The sequence below is a fragment of the Urocitellus parryii genome, chromosome 4 (assembly GCF_045843805.1).
Source record: "Urocitellus parryii isolate mUroPar1 chromosome 4, mUroPar1.hap1, whole genome shotgun sequence".
NCBI lineage: Eukaryota > Metazoa > Chordata > Mammalia > Rodentia > Sciuridae > Urocitellus > Urocitellus parryii.
The window spans coordinates 149088061-149113512 of NC_135534.1; the positions used below are offsets into that span (position 1 = coordinate 149088061).

The following is a 25452-nucleotide window of genomic DNA, read 5'->3' on the forward strand; positions in this document are numbered from 1 at the left end:
TATTCTGCCTACAACCAGAAACATGCTTTATCTCTTTTTCGAAAGAAAGTCCCTAATGATGTTTATTCCTCTCCTTCATTTTTCCTAAAAACTTAGTAATATTTAAATGCCATGACATGGAAATAAATCATGTCACATGATAAGAGAATAAAGAAAGAAAAATATTTATGCCACAAACATGTTCATAGCAAAATAAAGAAGAAATACACATGGAATATATATATATATATATATATATATATATATATATATATATATATATATATATATATATAAAATCTTGAAAATAAAGTTGACCATGGAGAAAAGATGTGAAGAGACCATGAACAGAACTTCTGAGAAATACAGAATAACCTGAAAAAAAACAAATTTAAGATTTATAGGGTAGATGAAAGCTCAGAGATACAAACCAAACAAATGCACAACTTTTTCAATGAAATAATAACAGAAAATTTCCCAAACCTAAAGAATAAAATGGAAAATCAAATCCAGGAGTCTTACGAGATGCCAAATACACAAAATTACAACAGACTTAACCAAAGGCACATTATAATGAAAATGCCTAAATACAAATAAGGATAGAATTTTAAAGTCTGCCAGAGAAAAACAACAGGTAACATTTAGAGGCAAACCATTCTGGATCTCGGCTGATTTCTCAACCGAGACCCTCAAAACTAGGAGGTCTTCGGATAACATATACCAAGCTCTGAAAGAAAATGGATGCTGATCAAGAATACTATACATGGCAAAATTAAACTTCAGAATTGACAAATAAAAACCTTCCTTGATAAACAAAAGGTAGAAGAATTCAAGAATATAAAGCCTGCACTATAAAACTATATTTCAAAAAGAATAAATTAAAAATAAAATGCAGTGAAGTGGGGAACTAAACTAAAAGAACAATGAGTGAATCAACGAAAAAACTAATTCAAATTAAAAACCCACAATTAAACAAAAATAATAATATCAAATGTAAATGGCCTGACCTCATTCATCAAAAGACATAGACTAGCAGGTTGGATTAAAAAACAAGACCCAACAATATGCTGTCTCCAAGAGACTCCTTACTATGCTAGAACTCCATAGATTGAAGGTAACAAGGTGGGAAAAAAAATCACATTCACATGGACCACATAAACAAGCTAGGGATTTCTATCCTCATATCAGATAAAATTGACTTTAAGCCAAAGTCAAAAGGGACAAAGAAGGACATTTCATACTGCTTAAGGGATTTATACATCAATAAGACATAACAGTCATAAATATGCCCCAAACAATAAAGCATCACAATAATACTGAGTGACTTTAATACACGTCTCACTACTGCATAGTTCCTTCAAACAAAAACTAAATAAAGAAATTATGGAACTAGAAAATACAATTAATACTTTAGACTTAATAGACATATATAGAATATTTCATCTATCAAGGACTGAATACACTTTTTTTTTCAGCAGTACATGGATCCTTTTGTAAAATAGACCATATCTTAGGCCACAAAACAACTCCTCGCAAATACAAAAAAATAGAGATAATTCCTTGCATTCTGTCATATCAGAATGGAATAAAATTAGAAATCAATGATAAAATTAAAAAAAATAGAATCTACTCTAAGACCTGGAGACTAATATGTTATTTAATGAAGGACAGATAGCAGAAGAAATCAAGGATGAAATTAAAAAATTCTTACAAGTAAGTGAGAGTACTAATACAACATATCAAAACCTCTGGGACGCTATGAAGATGGTTCTAGGGGAAGTACATTGCATTGAGATCATTCATTAAAAGAATAGAAAGTAAACAAATAACCTAACATTACATCCCAAAGCCCTAGAAAAAAACAAAAAATCAACACCAAAAGCAGTAGAAGACAGAAAATAATTAAAATCAATGAAATTGAAACAAAAGAAACAATGTAAAAAGTCAACAAATCAAAAAGTTGGTTCTTTGAAAACAAATAAAATTGATAACAGAAGGAGGGAGAAAACACAGATTACTAAATCATGAAAAAGGAAACATTGAGATGGACACTACTGAAATACAGGTGAAAATCGAACTATTTTGAAAATTTATACTCTAATAAAATAGAAAGTTTTGAAGACATCGACCTTCCCGAATTGAATCAGGAAGACATAGAAAATTCAAGCAGATCAATTTCAAGCAATGGAGTTGAAGATGTCATCAAAGGCCTACCAACAAGAGATTGGAATGTTGCTTTTACAAGTCAAGATTGTCATCAGGCTGCAAGAAATTGAGGAAAAGGCATAAAATAGATTCTCTTTCACGGCCCTCAGAAGGAACAAACCATATCCTGTAAAAATATAACAGAGTAAAGATAACAACTACTTAAAAAAAAGGGGGGCGCCTATCTTCAAAGGAAAGCCCAGGACCAGATGGATTCTCAGCTGAGTTCTACTAGACCTTTAAAGAAGAACTCACAGCAATCCTCCTCAAATTATTATATGAAATAGAAAAGGCGGGAACCCTTTCAAACTCATTCTGTGAAGCTAGTATCCTGATTCCAAAACTAGACAAAGACATCAAGAAAATTTTTAGACCAATACCCCTGATGAACATAGGTACAAAATTTCTTAATAAAATACTGGCAAATCGCATATAAAAACATATTTATAAGATAGTGCACCATGATCGAGTGCAGTTCATCTCAGAGATGCAAGGTTGGTTCATCAGACAAAAATCTACAAACAGTTCATCAATCAATAGACTTAAAAGACAAGAGTCACTTGATTATCTCAATAGATGCAGAAAAGGCATTGGACAAAATATAGCATCCATTCATGTTCAAAACACTAGAAAAACTAGGGATAATAGGAACATACCTCAACATTTTAAAAGCTATATATGCTAAACCTAAGGCCAGCATCATTCTGAATGGAGAAAAATAGTAAGCATTCCCTGTAAAAACTGGAACAAGACAGAGATGCCCTCATTCATGACTTCTATTGAACATAGTCCTGGAAACTAGCCAGAGAAATTAGGAGAAAGAAATTAAAGGGATATGAACAGGAAAAGAAGAACTCAAACTATCCCTGTTTGCTAATGACATGATTCTATATTTAGAAGTCAAAATACAAACAAAACTCCACCGGAAAACTTCTAGAACTCATAAATGAGTTCAGCAAAGTAGCAGGATATAAAATTAACACCCATAAATCAATTGTGTTCCTATATATCAGTGATGAATCAACTGAATGAGAAATTAAGGGAAACTGTCCCATTTGCAATAGCCTCAAAAAATATATATATAAAATAAAATACTTAGGAGTCAATCTAACAAAAGTGGTAAAAGACCTCTACAATGAGAATTACAGAATACTAAAGAAAGAAATTGAAGAAGACCTAAAAAGATGGAAAGATCTCCCACGTTCTTGAATAGGCAGAATTAATTTTGTCAAAATGGACATATTACCAAAAGTGTTATACAGATTTAATGCAATTCCTATTAAGGTTCCATCCAATGACATTCTTCACAGAAATAAAAAAGGCAGCCATGAAATTCATTTGGAAAAATGAGACCCAGAATATCCAAAGCAATCCTCAGCAAGAAAAGTGAAGCAGAAGGCATCACAATACCAGACCTTAAATTATACTACAGAGCTATAGTACAAAAACAGCATGGTATTGGCACCAAAAAAGTCATGGAGAATAATGGTACAGAATAAAAAACACAGAGACAAACCCACATAAATACAGTTATACTTGACAAAGGCTCCACAAACATACATTGGAGAAAAGAGAGTCTCTTCAACAAATGGGAAAACTGGAAATTCATATGTAATAAAATGAAATTAGGCCTCTACCTCTCACCCTGCACACTTTTACTCGTTACAGACAGCATCAAATATAATTAGATATGATTCCTCCTCTGGAGGAACATACAGCAGGTGAGTCAGAAATTTATACCAATAGTTACAGTACTGGCATAATTTAACAGATGTAATAATAAGATTAAACAAAATGCTGTAGAATACAGGGAAATATGGTTTGGGTAGAGGTCAAGTTTTCATGGTGAGGTGGCAGAATTGTATGGGGTTTTTTTTCTCCTTTGTAATGAAATATACATGACATAAAGTTTATCCTATTTAAAGCATGTAGTTCACTGACATCAAGTACATTCGCAGTGTTTTATGCAATCATTATCTAGTTCAAGAACTTCTGCATTACTCTAAACAGAAACCATTGACCTATTAAGGAATTACTCCCTATTTCTACTTTGAGTCTTTGTGAGCATGAATCTATTTTCTGTCTTTATGAATTTACCTATTCTGGTTATAACAAGTAAATAGAATCACATACTATATAGCCTTTTGTTTCTTGTTTCTTTAATTTAGCATAAAGTTTTCAGGGTACATCCTTGTTTTTACATGTATCAATAATTCATTCCCTCATGGCTGAGTAATCTTTTGTGTTAATATACTACCTTTTATTTATCCATTATATTTATCTATTTTTCTGTTGGTGGACATTGAGGATGTTTCCATCTTTTGGCTCTTATGAATAGTGCTGCTACGAATGTTACTGTACAGTTTTTATTTGAATATTTTGTTTTGACCCTTGGGCATATACCTGAATAGAATTGCTAGACCATATGGCAGGTTTAAAGTCAACATTTTTTATTGGTTCTTTTAAATTAGTTATATGTGACAGTAGAATCCATTTTGACATAATAATAAAAGCATGGAATATATCATGTTCTAGTTCAGACCTCTCTCTCCCTTTCCCATTTTGAGGAACCACCAGACTATTTTCCCACAGCATTGTAAGAGGGTTCCAGTTTCTCTATACCATTACTACTTCTTGCCATTTTCTGTTTCTTTTTATGGCCATCCCAATGGATGTGAAGTAGTATCTCAGTAGGATTTTGATTTATATTTACCCAGTGATGTTGATTATATTTTCCTTTTCTTATTGGCCATTTGATATGTTCCCTAGATTTCTATGGAAGTCATCTCTTCATGTTTAATTGGAATGTTTATCTTTTTCCTTTCTTCTCTTTCTTGATAGTATATTTTGTACACACATTTAATTTTGATGAAGTCCAATTTTATCTGTATTTTCTTTTTGTTTCTTATGCTTTTGGTGTTACAAACAATTGCCAAATCCAAGACCATGTTTATTTACCCATATAAGAAAGAAAGAACACTGTAAATGGCATCCTACAATGTTCAGTTTTATTTTCATTAATTACAGAGTATTTTCTAATTTCCCTTTTAGTTTCTTCTTCAATCCATTGGTTACTATCTTCATGGAATATATTTTTCCATCCTTTGACTATTTATGTCTTTGGATCTAAAGTGAGTTCTTTTAGACAACTTATATTTGTAATCATTTTTTTAAAAAACCATATTCTGACAAGTCTTTGTCTTTTAATTGGAACCTTTAATCCATTTAAATATAAAGTTATTACTGATAGGGAAAGATGTCAGCCACTCTTCTGTTTTGTTTTCCTTATATCTATTGTTTTTGTTCTGGGTTCCTCCATGGCTGCTTTCTTTTTGATTTTTTGCAGTACTACATGTTTTGTCCTTTCTCGTATCCTTTACAGTGTTTGTTTTTTTTGTTTGTTTTTTATTACCTTGGGTATTACAATTAACATCTTACATCTACCCAAGCCTAGTTTGAGTTAATATCAATTTATCTTTAATAGTATACCAAAACTACGTTCCTGGTATACCTCCATGCCTCCTCTTTTTGATTGTTATTGTCAAATTTCATCTTTATGCATTGTGTGATTATTAACAGATTTATAATTTTTGTTTTATGCGTTTGTTAAATCACATAGGGAAAAAGGGTCATAGAGGACCAAATATATAATACTACCAGCTTTTATAGTGGTCTTTGTAGTTAACATTTTTCAGTAGTCTTATATTTTCACATGGCTTTGAGTTATTGTCTCTTGTCCTTTCACTTTAGTCTGAAGGACTTTCTTCAGCATTTCCTGTTGTTCAAGTCTACTTTTGTCAAATTCCCTCAACTTTTTTTATCTGGAAATAGACTTTTTAATCTGGAATCTCTTAGTTTCTCCTTTATTTTTGAAGAATACAATTCTTCGTCATTTTTTTCTTTCTTTGCTTCTGGTCTCCCTAGTACTTGATGAAAAAATGGCTGTTAGTCTAAAGGAGAATCCCTTCTATGTGAAGAGTTACCTCTGTTGCTGCTGTTGTTGATAGACCTTTATTTTATTTATTTTTATGCAGTGCCTCACATATGCCAGGCAAGTGCGCTACCACTGACCCACAGCCCCAGCCCGTTTTTGTCTTTTGACAGTCAAATATAAAGTGTCTCAGTGCGGATCTTTTCAAATTTATTGTATATCTAATTTTTCTATATTTCAGACCACGTAGTTTATAAAACCAGTCATGCAGAATAGTTACAAACTATTAACTTGGTGTTGTTTTGTTTTGTTTGCAGCACTGGGAATTGAACCCAGGGCCTCACGCATACTAAGCAATAGGCAAACACTCTACCAATGAGCTATATCCCCAGCCCTTTTAATTTTATTTTGAGACAGTCTCACTAAGTTGCTCAGACTGACAGTTTGTAATCCTCCTCCAGCCTCCTCAGTGACTGGGATTACAGAGCAGTTTGTTTTCCAGTGCAATTTGTTGGGTTTTATTGGACAAAAGTCTAACAACAACAACGTTCAGTTATTTGATTTAGTATGCTGTGTCATTCAGCCTAAACTAAATCCCTATCACAGAGTTTAAAAACAACATGGTGTACATAATAGCAGATCTTAAATCTTCTACCCATAAGGAATACAAATCCTTTATTCTTATATTTTGACCAAAGTAAGTTATGGGGCCATCCCTAATTTTAAGTAGGCAAGTAACCACCATATTTGTGCCCAAATGTAGAAACATAACTGTCTTCTAATTAATCTACAATCTCCACTCCCTCTCCTATTTATCCCCATCTATTCTTCAGCATTTATCTCATTATTTATTTGTGTAAACAAAGGTTATCACATTTCTTTGCTTAACTATAATTTTCAGTTGCTTAGAACCTAATACTGAACCCAAAAGCTCAACTGTCAGCTCCTTTACTTATTAGCTCTGTGACTATAAAGTTCTCAGTGTTTTTAAGTTTTGGTTTTTTCTCTTGTTAGAAAAAAAATTCAAAAATTAGAATAATAAAGCTTATCTCAGAAGATTATAAATGGTTGAGATAATGTGTCTAGAACATTTTGTACACTGTTTCATGCATAGTAAATGCTTGAGTTATTACTATTTTCCTAGCCTTTAGTGCCTTTCATAATCTGGCTTCAACTTATCCTTTCATCTTCAGTTTTGTCTTCATCTTCTTTGACTCTCTTATAACCATTTGATGGCTATACTTTATCAAATTATTGATAAACTACAAGTAATAGTATTTTTATTGTGTGTGTGTTTTTGTTTGTAATTTTTTTTTTTTGGTACCAGGGATTGAACCCCAGAGGCATTTAACCACTGAACCATATTCTCAGCCCTTTTATTATTTTTATTTTGAGACAAGAGTCTCAATGTTTCTTAGGGCCTTGCTAAGTTGCTGAAGCTGGCTTTGAACTTATGATTCTCCTGCTTCAGCTTCCCAAGCTGCTGGTATTATGGGCTCACACCACTGCGCCCAGATGCTAATGTTGTTTTTATTATTTAGTTGTAGTTGAACACAATACCTTTATTTTATTCATTTTTATATGGTGCTGAGAATCGAACCCAGTGCCTCATAAGTGCCAGGTGTGCCCTCTATCACTGAGCCACAACCCCAATTCCTGTTAATGTTGTTTTTGATTTTGCTGTATTTTAGTTTGTTTAGAAGAGAGAATGGAATTTTTTCTGTGAAATTTCCCACTGATTTTATAAGAAAAATCAGGATTTATTTAATTTTTTTCAGAATTCTTATAATACTTCACTATAATAGAGGAACGTATTTATATAAAGAAAAATAGGCTTTCCTGTTTTAAGATAGGTAGTGAGGTAATTTCCTCTTGAAAATCAACAGAACAAAAATTTGAAATATTTTTATCTTTAACAACATTTAGAGGTCATTAAAGGTAGTCAATGACCTAAAAATTGGAAGAAAAAGAGTAAAATGACTTAGGAAGAGTTAATTAAACTTGAGGGCTTAAACCTGTAGGATACAAAAATCACTTTGATTCATTCATATACCCAAAAAAGCTCAGGAGTTAGATGGAGACTAGTAAGTACCACAGACATATTGCTTTTAAAATCCAGATATGGATAAGGACCCTTTGTTTTCATCTCGTGGTGACAGGAAGTACATTGTCTGGTTGAACCAGAGGAATTCCAAACACGGAGTGAGATTAAGTGTGAGGTACTGAACTAAAGATCAGGATTAAGTGAAACTTGTCATACTGAATAGTAGTTCATTAATCCTCCCTTCCCTGCTTGGCTCCAGATGTCTCTCTTTCATGCCTAAATATCTTAGGCATAATTGAGAGCTCTTTCCTATACCAATTGAACTACTCCAGAAAAGGTACTTAACAGCTAACTAGTATTTGAAGACCTCAGCAAAAAAGCCAGCTGGACATTACCCTGAAACCCACAGTTGGCAAGCCCGGCCTATACATATATACACAGCATTATTGTTAGCTTTTTAATGTTGACCCTTTAAATAGGAGCAACCAACCAAAAATTGTTAGCTATCTTAGGAAATTTTCTAATATAAAAGAAGGATACATAACAGAAAGCTGTAGGTTGGGGCATTTTAAAGGAGCACACAATGCAGGAAACAAAAATACTTAAAGGAAATGAAAATCAATTACCTCAGACAATATTGCTTCATGAAACAAAACATGATGCCCTAAGAAGAAAAAGGAGAGAGCAACTAAGAAAGTTTGTGGGATGAAAAGAAAAGCATGACACAGTTGAAAGGCTGTCTCTGGACATAGAATATAGAACAAAATAGAGAAAGAGGTTAATAAGAGGCTCAGTATCTAATTGAACAAGAGTTCCAGAAAGAGATAACAGGAAACAAAGAACCCTATTAATATATTAAGGAAACAAAATATGTAAATTTTGTAGACCTAAAGACATCATTGGTTTGAACAGGTTAAGTGCCCAGCACAGTGATATAAATTCACATACTTGTGTAAAGTACATCATTCTGAAAATTCAGAACAGATAATAAAACGATCTAAGAACTTTGAGATAGGAAGAGGGGAAAAAAAGGGTGGCTAGGGTGGATCCCTAACACTACAAAAAGAAGGGTGTGTGTGAGATTGAATCCCATATCCACTCATGAGAATATAAGACACTGCAACAAAACCTTTTAAATGAGGAGGGAAATATATTGTTACAAAATTTGTAAAAATATACATTAGAAAGAACAATATAATGAAAACCCATATATTCATCTCCCAGAGTCATTAGCCTTACCCTTTCCTCTATGCATATAAAGTTTTAAAGCAAATTCCAGATACTTTATCATTCAATACTTACTACTTCAATTTTATCTGTAACAGATATTTTAAAGAAACAAAATCACACTGTTACTAATCTAAAAATATAGGAATTTGTTAAAATCAAATATTTAGTTTTTGTTTTGTTTTCTCCATTTTAACTCAAAGCTGTCTTTAGGAGTTGGCTTGTGCTAATAAGAATCTCCTGCATTTAGTAGATATATCTTAAATTTCCACTGAGAAGACTACCACTATGTGTATATATATATATTTTTTTTCTTTTTCACAAGCCTTCTAGCAATATTTGAATTTTAAATACTGTCTCTATACTACTTTGAAAAATACAAATTAATCTAAAACCAGTTATACTTAAAGAATGTCTCAGGAGATTTACCAGAGTATATGATTAGCAGTTTAAATGTTACCCATGTGTATTTTACAGACTTTCATGTTGATCAAATATTAGTTGAACATGAACTTGTGTAGCTAACTTAACTGGCTCAGCCATTCAGATATAGAAACAATTATTCCATGTTGTTGCAGTAGCAGGACAAGATGGCAAAAAGCCACCACCAAACATGTGAAAAATAGTCCAGAAATAAAAAGTAAGCAAGCTAAGTTTCTGAGCAACAAAATTTTCACAAAGCCAGGAACCTTAAAAGCCATTGGGTCTATTCAACTTTTGCATGTAATTTTAAATAGTACTAGGATTGTAGGTGAGTGGAAAGGAAGAGAGGTGATGTCAGCAGGCTAATTATTGCCAAGATTGATAGCCAACAGTAAGAAAAGGGACAGATTATATTAAATCCCAAATCAGGCATTGAGGAAGAAAAGTAGTGTAGTAAATAATAGCCTGCTCTTATGCCACATGGAGATAAAGAATCCAAATCAACTCATGTAGTCCTTTTGAGGGGGGTTATGTGGCAGCTTAATTATGTTGGCGTTGACCTAGCCACTATAGTGCAGCCATTTAACACCCATGGATTTTTTAAAATTTAGATATTTTGCTTTTTATTATTACCAAATAATTTTTTAAACATCTAATTATATTCCTGAATCTGACTTAGTTCTAATATAACCAAAGAACAGGAATGAAAAATGAAGTGTGGAGTAAGATTAGATGAAGTAACAATGTGGACCTCTTGGAACATTTACTGTATATGGAATAATACATTTCTTCCATTGTTTTCCAATCCACAGAGTTTCCTTAGTCATTTTAAACAAAATGTCTGTTGGTTCTCTTGAGACTTCACTTTTATTTTAAGTGCCCCCGACACATAGAATCTCAACTTTCAGTTCTCCAATATAAGTTACATTGATCAAACTTACTTTTTTCCAGTTAACAAATAGATACGTCTATTACAATAGAATTTATCTGTTTTCATTTGAGAATCTAAAGGATAAACACCTGACTTTTAAGTTTAGTTATGTTTATTTAATTGGGTGTAAATTAGCCACAATATTTCTCTTTAACCCTATGCTGTTTCTTTTAGAGGAAGTCCACAGATGAAGGGGACACCCCATTTTAAGGAAGAACACTGTGCTCCAGCATTAAATTTAGAGATGAGGAAAATATTGGATTTACAAGCACCCATCATGAGGTATAGTGCTTTGGTTAAATTTGGCATTTTGTAATGATAGTAGACAATGTAGTTGGTTAATAACATGATCAACAGGAAAATTGCTTGCATTTCTTATAATTCAAATGGAAATGCTTGATTAAGACATTTGAAGTTTTACAAATGATACATTATTTTACTTGTGATAATAAAGCTCATAAATTGGGTAATTTTACTTTGGAATTTACATTTTTTTGATAAGGTCTAGAATTGTTTGACTAAATAATATTATCCATGTCCCTCTAAAAGATACTGATAAAAATCATTATAGAATCATAATTTAAGGAAAAGAGAAAGTGCCTTTGTTTTCAAAGCCTTCATATATTTCTAGGAAACGTATTTGCATTTAGAAGAAAATTAAGCTTTCTGATCCAAGTATGAATAAAGAGTTTATGAGAAGGCAGCCAAAATACCAAAAATCTGTTTTTACACCAAAAATCTATTTTTACATCTATTGATGAAATAAGTGGTCTTATTTATAATTTGACATTATTTCTTAAAGTGCATCATGGTTGACATTTTAGCTGCCACTTAGTTTAACTGCATATTGTTGCCATTGTGTAAATGTAAGAAACTGTTTTTAAATAATGTGCAGCTATGAAAACAATGAGGTTATTCTTTACTAAAAAAAACTTTCTAACTATATTAGTGATCGACAAAAAACAATGTGAATATTATAATATATACTTTTAATATTATGATATATATATAAGAGAAGATGGTAGTATTAGAATATTTATTGTTCTAGAAGAATACATAAGAAACTGGGGATGAGAACCAAGTAGCCCTGAGACAGGTTTGGGAAGATATTTTTACTGTTTACTTTGTAAAAATATTGAGCCATATGAATATAATATGAATGTATTGAACTATATAAATGTAATACCTATTTTTTGAAAGATCCTCTTGATTCACAATTTTAATGAAATGGCTTCTTTCACCATTTCTCTTATTAGAATAGAATGACACTGGAACATATTACAGAAAAATCGTGTGCAAGTGGTTAGCTATTGTCCGCCTTGCTTAGTCCATCTTTTTTTATATTCTCATAGAAAAGAATGCTGTTATTTTCTTAAATGTGGAAGTGTCACAAAATATTTGAATTCAGGATAATCATCACGTTCGTCAAAAGGTTACTCATCTCTTAAGATTTTATATATTTCAGCATTGAAATCCTTTTTAAGAATGTAACTTGATGTAGAACAGATTTTTTTGAGGGTCGGGATGATTACTGTTTTATTGCATTAGAAAAAACATTAGCAATGATGACTAATTTATTTCAGTACAGTTTACAAAAAAGAAAAGTGGTGCTGTAAAACAGTTACAGTATAGTTTGCTTTGACAATGATCATCATAAAATTTGGAAGCAATATCTCTTTTCAGGATAGATTATTATGTAGAAGGAATTTTGAACGTATGGGTACCACGCAAGGTGAAAACTACAAACTTGGCTTTTTACATCCACTTGGTGATAAAACCTGTTTGGTGTATGGAAATAGGATAGAAAAAGAGCCTATAAAAAAAGAGGCCCAGCACAGTGGCACACACCTGTAATCCCAGCAACTCGGAAGGCTGAGACAAGAGGATCATGAGTTCAAAGTCAGCCTCAGCAAGAGTGAAGTGCTAAACAACTCAGTGAGACCCTGTCTCTAATAATAACATTTTTGGAGTTTTTAACATGTGAATTATATAATTCATGTTTAAAATAATTTTGATTAATCAGAAACACTCTTCTACTTCAAGGTACACATGGAAGCATATATGTATTATATTGCTCTCTAACCATATTAAATTCTTTAGAACTCAATAAGATCCTAAATTTAAAAATACATACACATATTTGGGATACCAGATAGTTGTTATAATGCCCATGCAGCCAGTGATTGAAGAGGTTTTCTGAGGACATAACTTAAGTGTATTTAAATGTATCTTGTATGTACTTAAAACCAAGGATGATATTCAGAATATTTGAGAACCCATGTAGCATGAAAAGTTGTGGGTTATTCCACTTGAATTAAATGTATGAAATATGATATGTCAAGAGCTTTGTAATGTTTTAAACAACCAATAAAAAAAAAGTTGTGGGTTATTGGTACAGGGTCCTGGCATGTATGCCAAGAATTAATCCTTTAATATACTAGATCTTCATGAGGGAAGGAATAGTTAGTGGCACTTGGATGGCTTAGGGCAAGCCCTGTATTTGCCATCATTTATGGAAATATTCATTACTTTAACAACTGACATCAGCCTTTATTTTAACAATTTTGTTTACTTTTAATTAAACAAGGTATATATGATGTATCTGTCTTTTTGTATAGATTCTTTATCATCTTTAAAATTATTATCCGCTAATTCTATTGGTCATTTATTTATATTTTATATTGATGGATTTTTCTTTTGAAATTTGGGTCACATTTTCCTGTTCATATGTCTGGTCATGTTTTGTTGCGCCATTGTTAATTTTAATGTAGAGATTATATATGCTATTAATTTTCAAGTGTACATTCATTACTTAAGGCTATTAGCTACTATTATAAGATAGTACCAATATAGAACATTTCCATCATTATTGAAAATTCTTTTGGACAATGCTAGAGTATTATTACCTCCACAGTCCATGGCTCTAGATTGTCATCCTGTTGTTAATGTCTGTTCTTTTTATGGTTTCCCCTCCTCTTTTCCTTTCATGTCATTTATCACTTGTGCTTCTCTTTACTAATTTGCTGTTTCAGCATTTCTAGTTTTTAACCCAATTCATCAAGTTTGTAACTGTCGCTACACATAGTCCATCATTTTTCCCTGAATTTCTGAATCTAGATTGAATTATACATAGGTAAAAGTCACAGCTAAATTGCATATAAATGGAGATGTCATGATTCTTTTTGCATTAGCCTTTTCCAGAGTAATTATATTCATAGTCATTACTTTCCTAGCATGTTTTTAAAAGTGATTTAAGTTGCTTATTTCCCTACAGTTTGCAGTCTGTACTGGAAGATCTTCTGGTTGCTACTTCTGATGGACTTCTTCATCTTATTCACTGGGAAGGAATGACAAATGGAAGGAAAGCCATTAATCTTTGCACAGTACCCTTTTCAGTAGATCTGCAATCATCTAGAGGTAATTACATTTTCTACAGAAAGTAGAACCAGTTGTTTAATATTTGACATAACCTAGTTAGGTATTTTCTTTGGATGAGCATTGATTTTAGTTTAATTGTTTAGGGTCATCAGGTCATAATTTTTGTCATTTTAACTATTCTTAGAGGGTTTGCAAGCAAAAGTGTGATAGTTTTATTATACTCATAAATTTATTTTGTACACTTATTTATTCCTCAGTAGGTTCATTCCTGGGCTTTGCCGATGTGCACATCAGAGACATGGAATACTGTGCCACACTTGATGGATTTGCTGTTGTGTTTAATGATGGTAAAGTTGGATTTATTACACCAGTGTCAAGTAGATTTACTGCAGAGGTATGGCTTATTTACTTTGAATATTTATTTTATTTTGCATTTAATAATGTTAATCTTTGTTATTAAATCCTTCCCCGTTTTCTATTTTCATATAAGATTTTAGGAGTTATTAATTTTTTAATTTAACTATATAAATATGTATGTATAAACAATGTGTGTAGACAAAATTATATTAGACATATTGAAGAAAATTAATGGTTCCTGTCCAGAGGCATATGCCTTTTAATTCTTGTACTAGTTATTTGGATATTTCCTCTACTGCTCTGAGCATTTTCTTTAATTTTAGTTTTTAGTTTGTGTTATTGACTTTCTCCTATGGAAAATGGCCATTCACTTCCCGCTTCCCTACTCCCAACATACTCATATTCTTTCCATATTCCCAATGAAGTTTTGTGTTATTTTTTTAAGATGTTGAAGGACTTTTATTTTATTCAATGAAGTTTTATCATTTTGACTTATTTACTATTCATTTATTTTTTATATTTTTATCAGTATGTAGACCCTGTTAGTTCCTGAGCCCTGTTGTATGTTTAGTTTTCAGGTATGGTTTCTTTTCATTTCCTGCAGATTTTCTGTCCCTCTAGGAATTAATAAGTGTTTTTTACATTATATGTATTTACCACTTAACTTGTTTATTCCTTTAACATAGCTGTATTTTTTTTATTTTTCATCATCATCACCCTGAGGGTTCCCATTACTCTTTTATTTATATGAGATCCTTGGATAGCTAATGGTTATTATTATATGGATTTTGCTGCTGTCATAGAAACCCAAAATAAAATTGGATTTATTGAAAACTGAGTTTTGGTGAATTTGGTTATATGATCTTCACTATGGGATAATCTTATTTAGTTATTTACTTGAGGAGCCCCCTATCTTTATGTTCATTACTTTTTCCTCTCCCCTTCTTTCTCTTCCCCTACTCTTAATCCCATCATCTTTCTTTCTCCACTATTCCTTGGAAAAGAGTCTTAGTTCTTTTCAGTGGATGTGTACCTGGCTCCTGTAGTGTTCTAGAATTTGAGTTATGAAAGAGTTAGGCTAGAGGGTCCAATTTCAAGGTGTGAATTTTATCTTTGACATTCCTGTTTTCTCCAATGAAAAATGTCCAGTTTTCTGTATAGAGTATAGATTATGTATTTCTTGGCTGCACAGCATTGAGAGAACCAGGTGCTTCTTAAATGGGCTTTAAGCCAGTTCTAATTTAGTTTCCAAGCCTTTCGTGTATACTACAATGTAAAGTTAGCCATTTCTCAGTATTCTTTACTGCCAGTGAAGGGCTCTACTTATCCATATGCTTCCCAGCTTCCAAAGTTGTCTAAAAATTCTGCCTTCTCTCCCATTCTTTGTCTTTGTCAGTTTATGCTTTTGAAAAAAATCTTGTATGAAAGTTTGGGCTTTAGGAGTTATGGACACTAAATATTCATTTTCAGTCTGCTCTCTAATGGGAAAGAATTTCAAGTTTTTAAGGGGCATTTTGTTGTTGTTGCTCTTCTTCAAATAGTTAGATATTACATAATGAATTTTTCGTAGCTTAATGTCAACATACAAATAAAAATAAAAATCTTTTCTACAAGATGTATATATATTTATATTTAGAACTTAAATATTTATACTGAAAACAAAAATATTTGAGCTGAAATGGTAGTTAACATTTTTCTGAGTATTTAAAATTAGTTCAGTTATTCTCATCATTTATTGGTTATGTGGTTAAAGAAATTTCCAATAAGGATTTAAAAAATAAAAGCAGAAGAACATTATTAAATGTTATAACTGGAAAATATAAATTATAAGAGTATAATATATATGGATTACTGATAATTGGGAAATACACAAAATGACATTTAATAAATGTGTTAAAATGCATACATTATACCATTTCTCTGTTCAATAGAGCTAGAAAATTAGGGCAAAAAATCCTGCTGAGGATCCAAAAAGTTGGATTAAAACTTTAAAAAATATACATGAAGACTTTCAAAAGGTAACATAATAATAAAGAATTACCTGGTTAGGGGGAGGCCAGAGACCCAGTGAGCTAAACCCAGTGTTTAAGTGTATAGTAAACTTGAACAAACAATGCTGTGTGCAACAAAATAGATCTCACAAGCATGTTGAATAAAAACAGACCTGTGATTTTATTTTACACAAAAGTAAAAGGAAAGTAAAAATATAAGCAATTTTAAATTATAGAGTACATGGAAATATGTTTAAGTGGCAATAGTCTAAAGGAAAAGGGTTGTGGCTCAGTGGTAGAGCACTTGCCTAGCATGTGCTGGGGAGTAGGTTAGATTCTCAGCACCACATATAAATAAATGAATAAAATAAAGATCTATCAACATCTAAAAAATATTAAAAGAAAAAAAATAAGTAAAATCTCTACAAAAGAGCAAATACTGTCATGTGCTACATAATTACATTTTGATCAATGATATTAGATTGTGAAGATATACACTGATATTTGCCTGGTGATAAAATTGTGGAACAACAAATTTGTCAGATCATTGGTCATTCACACATGACTATTCTCCGTTGAGATAATAGATTATGTAGTTCATTTGGAATTGAATAAAATCTGTAATAGTAAAGTTAAATCAGTTGTGATTATATTGTATGCATCTTCTAACATTTACTTTGGGGATCATTAAAAAACAAAGTGCACAAACAAAAAGTAAATAAAGTGCTTTATTATAGCTCTACTTTTTGTGCTTCTAAACTAATGTCATGACCTTTCCTTTACAATTTATAAGCTAAATATCCTTGTTTTGGCAAATAAGAACTAATAACTATAAGCAAAATCTATTCTGTATATACAGAATTAAATAGCATATGAGATTAATAATAATTTCATTCATTTATGGAGTACTTAAATTATTGAATTGTATGCATTGTACTAAGTAGTGAATATGGACATTCTCATTTAATCTTTGAGCCACAATGCGAGGTAAGAAATTTAGAGATAAGAAAATTAAATCTTGGAAAGGTCATTTGAGAGAATCACCTGAAATAGATTTGTGCTTTTCTGTCAGGCTGCTGGATATAATGCCATTAGCCATACTACATAGTAAAGAAATAGTAAAGAATAGTAAACAATTGACAGATAATGAATTGCTTCTAATAAGCCAAGTAATATTTACTACTTTCCACTGCCTGGGAAGTTAAACATTCCGCTAGGTAATGAGAATATTAATATTGAACAAGAGCGATACAGTTTTTGTTATCAAAAGCTTTACATTATAATAAGCAGGTCATTCTTCATTTAGTTTAAGTTTTGAGATTGGATATTCATTTTTTTAGTGTTTTAGATTGACTCTTATTGGATTGAGTTCACTTGGGAATATTTATTGAACAATTGATGAAAGATTTGACTTTTTTAAGGGAGAATATTCAGATGGTAGGTCTGATGGGATATTTCCTATGCGATAAAACCAAATAAAGTTTTAGGAAACTTCATGTTTTTTGGAGAATTATTATACTGGCTACAGTAAATTTGAGGAAATAGTTTTTAAGCTTTAACCGTTTTTCTTTGTTATAGCAGCTTCATGGAGTTTGGCCACAGGATGTTGTTGATGGAACATGTGTAGCAGTAAATAACAAATATCGACTAATGGCATTTGGTTGTGCAAGGTATTTATATAGATTTCTGAATTTTTAAGTTATTATCAGAAATAATTTTTTAGACTTAAAGTTTCTTTCCATGAATGAATTAAACATAACTTTCCCATATTCATGTATGAATACATGACCAGTGTAACTCCACATATGTAGACCACAACTCCACGTATGTATGATATATCAAAATACATTCTATTGTAATGTATAACTAAAAAGAACAAAATTTTTAAAAAGATGTCTTTCCACACTTGGAAACTTTATCATGCCTATTATAATTTATCATAAAGTCTAAAGGTATTAGATTGAAACAAAGATAAATGGGCAGATTTGAGAGGTTGGACATTTTAATTTGTAAAAGCAAGCTTTTCTTTAATTGTAGAAAATTGAATTACAAGTTAAAAAGAATAAATCAGTTAAAATTTAGGTTTTAACTGATAAAATGGTTTATTCCTATAATCCTTGCAACTCAGGAAACAAATGCAGGAGGATTTCAAGTTTGAGACCAGCCCCTGACAACTTAGCAAGAGCCTGTCTCAAAATAAAAAAGACTGGGTTTGTAATTCAGTGATAAAGCACCCCTGGGTTCAATCTCCAGTACAGCAAAAATAAATAAAACTAGAAGATATTTATTTTTTCTTAATAATCCCTTTTAACACATCAATGTTGCTATTGCCTTTTTAAATTAGTAGACGTGCCTTAGTTAAGAAGTGTATTTAAAGCTTAGACGCAAAATCAATTTCTTAGTTTAACTTTAATGTAATAGAGGTTTTAAAAATAAAATGGAATAAAATTATTCAGTTAAACAATGTCTTATGTACTTATCATGTATTGGACATGGGTGTAAACACCTAGAATACCTTAAAAAACCAAGGATTCCTGACTTTGAGCTTATACATTAGCTTAAATTGAAATATTTAACATAATTTTTTAAAAAATTTAATTCAGTCAGTTGTAAGACTGCATTGCAATGTGTATAATGCTTTTTTAAAACTTTGTTATATATGAAATTCCTTTTTGCTCTCAAAATGAGACTTAATTATTTTATAGCATGTACATCTAGTCTGGTCTCCAGCCACATTATTTCCACCCAAATAAATATCAAAGATGTTTTTATTACAAATCACTACCTTGATTACACTTTCAGTAACCTTTGTAGAGTGAAGGCTCTTCATTTTATTTTTATTTGAACTTGTTCTGAACACATTGCTTCTCATTGAGTTAAATGTAGATATACAAGCATTTTTTTATAGTTGTAGATTCAGTTTATTCACATTTTTTTGAGAATTTTAAAATCTATGTTCATGAGTATATTTCCTTCATCTAATACTCCTAGTCAAGCAAGGTTATAAAATAAGTTGAAGAAGGGTTTCTATTTTTTCTCTGTTCATCTTTGAATATGTGGCAGAATTTGCTAATGAAGCCATCTAGGCCTTAATTTTCTTTTTGGGGTAATTTTTGGTTGCCTGATTCAATTCAGTTTTTAAAATATATTTAAGAGGATTTCAATTTCTCTAATTTTGGTAAGTTATGTTTTTCTATGAATTGGTTTCTTTCATATAATGTCAAATTTATTGGCATAAAGTTTATAACATTCCTTTTCACTTTCATATTATAAATTAAAATGGTATGTAACCCAAATATTCACACTTTAAAAGGTAATTGTAGCAGACGTTGTGGCACATACCTATAATCCTAGCGGCTTAGGAGGCTGAGGCAGGAGGATTGCAAATTTGAGGCCAGCCTCAGCAAATTAGTGAGGACCTAAACAACTTCGTGAGACTGTCTCAAAAGAAAAAATAAAAATGGTTGGGGATATAGCTCAATGGGTTCAATCTCCAGTACCAAAAAAATGAAAAAGTAATTTTAATATAAACAACCATCTATCTGTTCACAACTAGATTGCTTCTAATTGTAACTCTACTCCTTCCCTAACTTAGTAACAGTATTTTGGCTTTTTTGATAATCATTTATTTTTCATTATGGTTTAGTTACCCATGTATACATTCCTAAAGACCATAATTTAGTTTTACCTGTTTATGAACTTTAGAGAATCACATTTTACATTTTTTATCTTGTTTGTATCAGTCAACATTGTGAATTCATCCATAGTATTTGCCAATAGCTATAACCATTTTTAGTTGATTTATGAATAATGTATCATATTCATCAGCTTTTCTGTTGGTTGACCTTTATATTACGTCTTGGTTTCCAAAAAAGAGAGACATTTTTCTAACATAAACCCACTATCTTTATCACATGCAAGTGATTAATGATAAGTACCTAAAAACAATGCCCTAATAATATCTAATATCATATTCAAATTAACTCAGGTGTTACCCAAATTTCTTTTATAACTCCTTTGTTCTAAACCAGAATCAGTCAAAATTCATATTCAGTTGTTATTTCTCTTTAGTTATCTTTTTCCTACAACAATCCTTATGCCTTTTTTCTTATTTTTATGGCATTGACTTTTTTAAGTCCAGATCAGTTCTTTACAGAATGTTCTACATTCTAAAATTTGCTTCATTGTTTCCTCATGATGGTATTTAATTAGTTTCTCTAACACCTATGATGACTAACCTGAAAACTGGTTTTGTTGAGCAAATACAGTTAAATGACTGGGAAGCTCACACAACAAGTTTGGAACAGCATTTAGAGAAAACTGACAGAGACAGGAGTAGTGGTAAGTGTGTAATTCTTCCATTACCTGTATTCAGGTCTGGTACCCAGGGGTCTAGCAGAGCCAGACGTAGGATCCAGAGCTCTGGAGCTGTAGGCTATAGCTGATGTGTTTAGAGTTCTGTAAGAAGCCAGCTTTCTTTTAAGATGCCATTTTGCAATAGATCAGTCTTGGACAACCTGTTTCTTCACCTTTATATTTAATGTCTTAACCATTTAAGTAAATGATAAAAAATGTTTACCCAGAATCCAATATTCTGGGTAAACATTTTTGTCCTGGTTGATGATATGTACTTTCTGTGGCATCATTCAACAATAATGTCCAGTTGTCCCAATATTAATGATGCTAAGTTTGATGATTTTTGTTAACAATAGCCATATTTCTATCATAGAGATGTTTTGTTCAGTTGCTTTAGGAGCAGTAGTCTTTTTTTTTTGGTATAATAATCATAAGTAAATATGAGGTGCAGCATGATATTACAACAGATGTTTATGTGTACTAATCAAATCGGGATATTAACATTTCCATTTCCTTATCATTTCTGTGTTTAGTGTCTTCAAGCTCTTCTAATTCTTCATTCTGACACTCATCTGCAAAAGCAGACTTGTACTAAAAAGTATTTTGAAAACAAACTTGTTTCTCTTTTTCATTTTAATTTAATTGTATAAGTAATATAACTGAATTAGCCAACTCACTTTCCAAAATGAGTGTATGTTGAACTTTTGAAGTGAGAATAATCCTATAAACACAAAATGATGCCCCCCTTTTTAGAAGTAATATAGAGATTTTAGTTTTGGTTTTAGGCCCTTTGTAAGTTTGAAATGTATAAATATTTTTAAATGAACTATTTATATATATATATCATATATACAGAATAACATATATAACAATAAGAATCTGTATTACCCAGTGTAAGAAACAGCACATTGCTAGTACTAACAAAGCCTTCTTTTTGGCTTTCTTTAATATTCCCCTTTCTTCATCTGGGCAATCACTTATCTGAAATTTATGTTTGTTAGCTCCTTGCCTTGCATGTGGCTAAAGTTCATTTTTTTTCCCAATGCTCTATGGTATTAGCACTATATAAATATGCCAGTTTATTTTCCCTTACTCATGTTGTTTTATAGACAGTTTTTTTTTTTCTTTTACAATTACACCTAGTAAAGTGGAATTGTTCACGTCTTGTAATAAACATTAGACAAGAATTTCTGGGGTATATCTAGAAACAAAATTGCTAGAATACAGAATATGCAACTGCGTAAAGTCATGAGGTGACTTGAAATTATTTACAAAACAATTTTGTTCTACTTTTTATTTGAATTAGCAGAACGTAAGAGTTCTCATAAAATGCTCTATTTATATTAGTCTTTTTTTCATAAAAAAGTTTTTTTTTTTTTTTCACAGTGGTTCTGTACAGGTTTATACAATAGATAACACCACTGGAGCCATGCTGCTGAATCATAAATTAGAGCTAACAGCAAAACAATATCCTGGTGAGTATTTTTTTAAGAGTGTTTTTAGTTTAGTCTTCCTCTGTCTATAAGGAATACATCCCAACACCCCTCCTCACCCTTCAAACTGGAACAATTATATACTGAAATAAAAGTTATGTGCAAGTGGCCTTTCTCTTTCCTCTCTTTCAAAGTATAATTTTTATTTTTGAATGTGAGGTTTAGTGCTCTAGACATTATGCTTGGCTTTAAATATATGCCCTAAGATATTGCCACTTAGTACCAGAGTTATTCTGCCTTTCTGTGTTTTCTGCCCTGGTACCTCCTTTTTACTTTTATGAATATAAGTTCTTTTGGGCATCTTACTCCAGTAAGCCCAGTTTCTTCTCAACTGAAGATTTGCTTTGAATGGTATTCTCTCTCCTTGATCAATTTATTCACTTCTGAATAATGCAGCAGCAGCTTCTTCATTGGCAGATGCAGCAGCTCCAGTAATGTTTATTATTTTTCAGTCCAAACTTCTTCACAAATCTATGTAACCATCTCTTACTTGCAGTAAATGGATCATTATCTCTTCAGAAAGAGGATCACTTCTGAATTCTTCACATAGGCTTCAATGCTTTCTGGGGCAACATGTTGCTGTTAATTTTCTGTTCATGTATTTCACAAATTTATCTTTTCCATCTTTGTAGTGCATGTATTACACATTCCAAAAATAACTTTTGTAGTTTGAGGTGCAACAGCAAAATTAACACAGATTTTTTCATTACTGTTCCACAGATAGAACATTGATTACCATCACAGATCTTAGCGACCTCAGCATATAATTTTTTCCTTTCCTGAGAACTTTGACCTTTCCATTAGAAGAAACATTTTCCAGCTTTTCCTTGGTATATCTGAATTGCCAACATTACTGCTTTTGTGCTTTGGGGTCATTATTAAGTAAAATAAGGATTATTAAACACAAGCACTGTGATACCACAACAGTCAGTCAAATAATTGAGATTCTACTAGGTGACAATGAGTAAATAGTGTATACAATGTGGACATAATGGACAAAATGATGATTTATACCCTAAGCAGGACAGAGTGAAATTTTATCATGCTACTCAGAATAGTATGCATTTTTAAATTTATGAATTATTTATTTCTTTAATTTTCCATTTAATATATTCAGACCATAGTTGACCTTGGGTAACTGAAAATATGGACAGCAAAATCTCAGATAAAGGAAGGTAACACATAGTAGTAATACTGTGTCTAACAAATACTGGCTTTAAATTAAATGATACCTGCTATATGTAAATATTATTAGAACATGTAACAAGGTTTTATGTAACCCAAAGATTTCTGTGTAACAGGATAGGCTGCTAAGATTTTTTTTTATTCCTTCACTTAGTTCTTTCTATCCTTAGTTTTAACCCCTGTATTCTTCATCTGGATTTTGCCATAATCTCTTCCCTGATTTCACTCCCACTGTATGTCTTCCAATTCAGTTTTAAACAAATACATGTTAGACACTTCTAACTGCTGGATACATAGCAATAAATAAGAATTTCTTTTTGAACCCTTTGTTCTCTGCTATTCACAAAATTAAGCCTAAACCTTGTATCATTGAAGATGCTTTTGACTAAATTAGCAGAAAACCCAAATTACTGTGGCTTAAACAAATAGAATTTATTTTCTCAAAGAGCATAAAATCCAAAGGCAAGCTTCTACTGACCTTCATTTGAACTTTTTGGTGGTCACAAGGTAGCTCCAAATCTCCAGCATAATGCATTTGAGTCGAGCAGAAAAGATGCAAAACATCTGATTTTTTTTTCTTTTTAATGAGTAAAGCAAAAGCTTTCCCAGATATATCCCTGCCTCCTCCTTACTTCAACTGTCTTCTACTTTCATCTCCTTTATGGCCATAAAGCCTGGCTACTTCAGGCTTCAGAGAAAACTTGGAAATGATAGCTTTTTCTAAGCCTTTATTAGCAGAAGTGGAGAAGGTAGATGTCAATAGGTATTGGGTTAACTGACCAGCTGGGCTGAAAATGTTATCTTAGTGGTAGAGCACTTGCCTGGCATGCATGAGGCCCTGGTACCAATCAGTATCACTAAATATATATATATATATATATATATATATATATATATATATATATATATATATATACATATATATATATGTGTGTGTGTGTGTGTGTGTGTGTGTGTGTTATAAATGGAAACATTCTTAAACATAGGTTTTTTTTGTTTATTTGTTTGTTTAACTAATGTAGTGTGTATGCCTTTTGGAGACTGCACAGTCTCAACCGTCCACATTTCTGGTTTCACATTGATTTTCACAGAATACTTACTTTGTATTACAGCAGCTCCTGAAAACCCTTCTTCATGAAGAGATAACATCAAAATGAATTGCAGTTGTAAACTACTGCAGCTAGGTATTTACATTGTGTCCAACACATGCTGTATATCACTATGTTTCTTTTGAAAATTATCTTATAGGACCTCTGTAAGTCTTTTGCCCTTTTCTGGTATACATTGGCACACAGGCTGGGAACTATAGTCTTACACTTCACTTAGGTGACCAAACTGTCTACAGATCCTTGATACCTTGATATCTCCATGCTGTTTTATACCTTTGACTCTCACTGTTCTCTTGTCTAAGATGTAAAATGTTTCATATTTCTACATGGCAGACATCTCGTCATATTTCCCGACATAGTTTAAATGAAATATCTTTTTGTTAACTAGTTAGAATACTATTCCCTCCTTTGTTTCATTATACTTTGCACATTAAGTCTTTCTTAACATCTATAATGCTTTACTGAAACTTAATCGCTTACAGATATTTCCCCCTCCTCGACTACAAGCTTGAGTATAGTGTGGTTCTTATTTCTTTACACCAATTTGATTCAGTTAAGTGAGAAACACATACTTGACATGTGATGAATGAATCTATTTTTAAATCAAGGCCAGTTACCTTTGCAGAATTGTATATAGCAGCAGTATAATCTTATTGCTATATGTCTTCTGAATTTTGTAATGTATTATGCCTGTATCCATATTAGTAATTGGGAGCCTTAAGATGTTTGGGATCAGAAAGAGGTTGAGCGTACCCATGTAAATCTAATCAAACTTATTAATAAAAAATCTTATTAGTTTCAAGGAAGAAACTGAGATATCTTACATTAAAATTTCAATTAAAT

At 31.7% G+C, this 25452-nt stretch overlaps 1 protein-coding gene across 2 annotated transcripts in view; it reads left to right on the forward strand.

The window, feature by feature from the left end:
• The window catches only part of Ric1 (RIC1 partner of RAB6A GEF complex), a 116206-nt gene that overhangs the window by 57355 nt on the left and 33399 nt on the right, over positions 1-25452 (forward strand). The window contains exons 4-8 of one of the 2 annotated variants that reach the window (XM_026391487.2): positions 10915-11022; positions 14015-14157; positions 14376-14512; positions 18045-18136; positions 22209-22297. In XM_026391487.2, the coding sequence (XP_026247272.1) occupies positions 10915-11022; positions 14015-14157; positions 14376-14512; positions 18045-18136; positions 22209-22297 (569 nt within the window). The remainder of the gene's footprint in view (positions 1-10914; positions 11023-14014; positions 14158-14375; positions 14513-18044; positions 18137-22208; positions 22298-25452) is intronic. The other variant, XM_026391488.2, reaches the window with a different exon arrangement.